The sequence below is a fragment of the Echinococcus granulosus genome, assembly GCF_000524195.1.
Source record: "Echinococcus granulosus chromosome Unknown EG_S00104, whole genome shotgun sequence".
NCBI classification, from domain to species: domain Eukaryota; kingdom Metazoa; phylum Platyhelminthes; class Cestoda; order Cyclophyllidea; family Taeniidae; genus Echinococcus; species Echinococcus granulosus.
Window position 1 is genome coordinate 125,716 of NW_020170484.1, and position 1,510 is coordinate 127,225.

A 1,510-nucleotide genomic window follows, 5' to 3' on the forward strand; every position below is an offset into this window, starting at 1 on the left:
ACTGGCTCACTCGGCATGCCTGTGCCCATGTGGTCTTCTGTCCAGTCGGGCATTGGTGGTCCTATTGGTGGCAGTGTGTTCACCGGATCCTCTATTGGCCTCATTGTCGTCTGTGGGGTTGCATTGTCAATTTGTGTCGATGTCACCATCGTTTCCGTCGTTGTTTTTGTTAATATCGTTGTCATCGTATTTGTTTCTTTATCCATCATCGTGGTCTTTGTCACCGTAATGGTGATCGAAGTCGTCATATTCTTCGCTGGATCTGTCGTAGTATTCGTTGTTGTTCCAATAGTCACCATTGACAACTTGGTTGGTGTCATCTCTGTACTCAGTCCTCCCTCTGCCGCTTTCGCCACGCTCAGAGCGGCACCTAATAGGAGCAGAATCAGTGCACTGGTAGTCTTCATACTGTGTGTGTTATACTCCCTTGTTACAGCCTCGTGCACCCTTTATATACTCCACTGATGCGTAGGTGTCAAGGCGTAACTAATATCGACATAATTGCCACTCAGTGTAAAATAAATTACTAGTAAAGTTAAGAAGAACAAATTACATTGCTAGCGCAGACATTATAGTGGGTATGAAATGGGATTACAGGAAAGTATCAAATATTTAAACGGGCACCGAAAGGATTTACTAGAAGAGATGGAAATAGTGCTGCCAAAAACCAAGAGCTAATTGGCAAAATGTGATAGTGATCAACTAAGTGCGGTGTGTCACTCGGTTTGTGCGTTGGTAAAGAGTGCAACCGACTGTATAGATTAGTGTGAATGGCAGAATGCTCTAATCCTTGACTTTTTAAATGTATATTTTGGCTATGGGGCTGCCTTTTACCAAGTCTGTCGACACGTCATCTTATAAACTATCTCTATGAGTAATGAGCAGTGGTTTGGGAGAGCACCATTTCCGTCTTGTGTGGCAAAGTGTCTATGGTAAACCCATCGGCCGTATGGCGTCTCATCGCGCAGTCCTCAGCCTCGTGGTCATCGTGTTGTGTTGTGCCTTTTGCGTGTGTGACCCTTAAAGTAATGCAGGATAAGGCACGGTGCGTAGAAATTGCTGGCTGATAGACTAGTTTAACTTCTCTTTAGAGTATAGTCAAGCCAGATGGCGTGGAGCCTATGATTGATTTATGACTCCATCGTGGTCGCCTGTTGTCCTCCTCCGCTTTCTATCTATCGTTCACAGCTGCTGATAGCTTTTTTCTTCCCCCGCCCTCCTTGCTCTCTTTCATAGCATATTAAGCCTTAGAGTTTCGAATTGGCTATGAGATTACAGTAAATGATGTAGGCCTGGCAATTCTACCCTAATGTCATTTCTTCTACTTACGTAAATTTGTGGGAAAATTTGTAACGTAGGAGGGATTAAACTATCAAATTTATGAGTAGAAACCCTTCAAATGCATAATTTTCACACGGGATTACATTACAGTAGTCTAGCTAGGCAGTCTCCCCATCATTCATGCAGAGCAATGGAGAGACGATATATGTTGTGTGTGTGTGTGGACGAC

At 43.8% G+C, this 1,510-nt stretch overlaps 1 protein-coding gene across 1 annotated transcript in view; it reads right to left on the bottom strand. All coding sequences in view use genetic code 11, as the record gives it.

The window, feature by feature from the left end:
• The window catches only part of EGR_08357 (hypothetical protein), a gene marked incomplete at both ends in the record, with an annotated part of 962 nt that extends 555 nt beyond the window's left edge, over positions 1-407 (bottom strand). Inside the window, one exon of the mRNA XM_024497606.1 lies at positions 3-407. Coding sequence (XP_024347975.1) covers positions 3-407 — 405 coding nt within the window. The remainder of the gene's footprint in view (positions 1-2) is intronic.
• Positions 408-1,510: the final 1,103 nt, after the last annotated feature.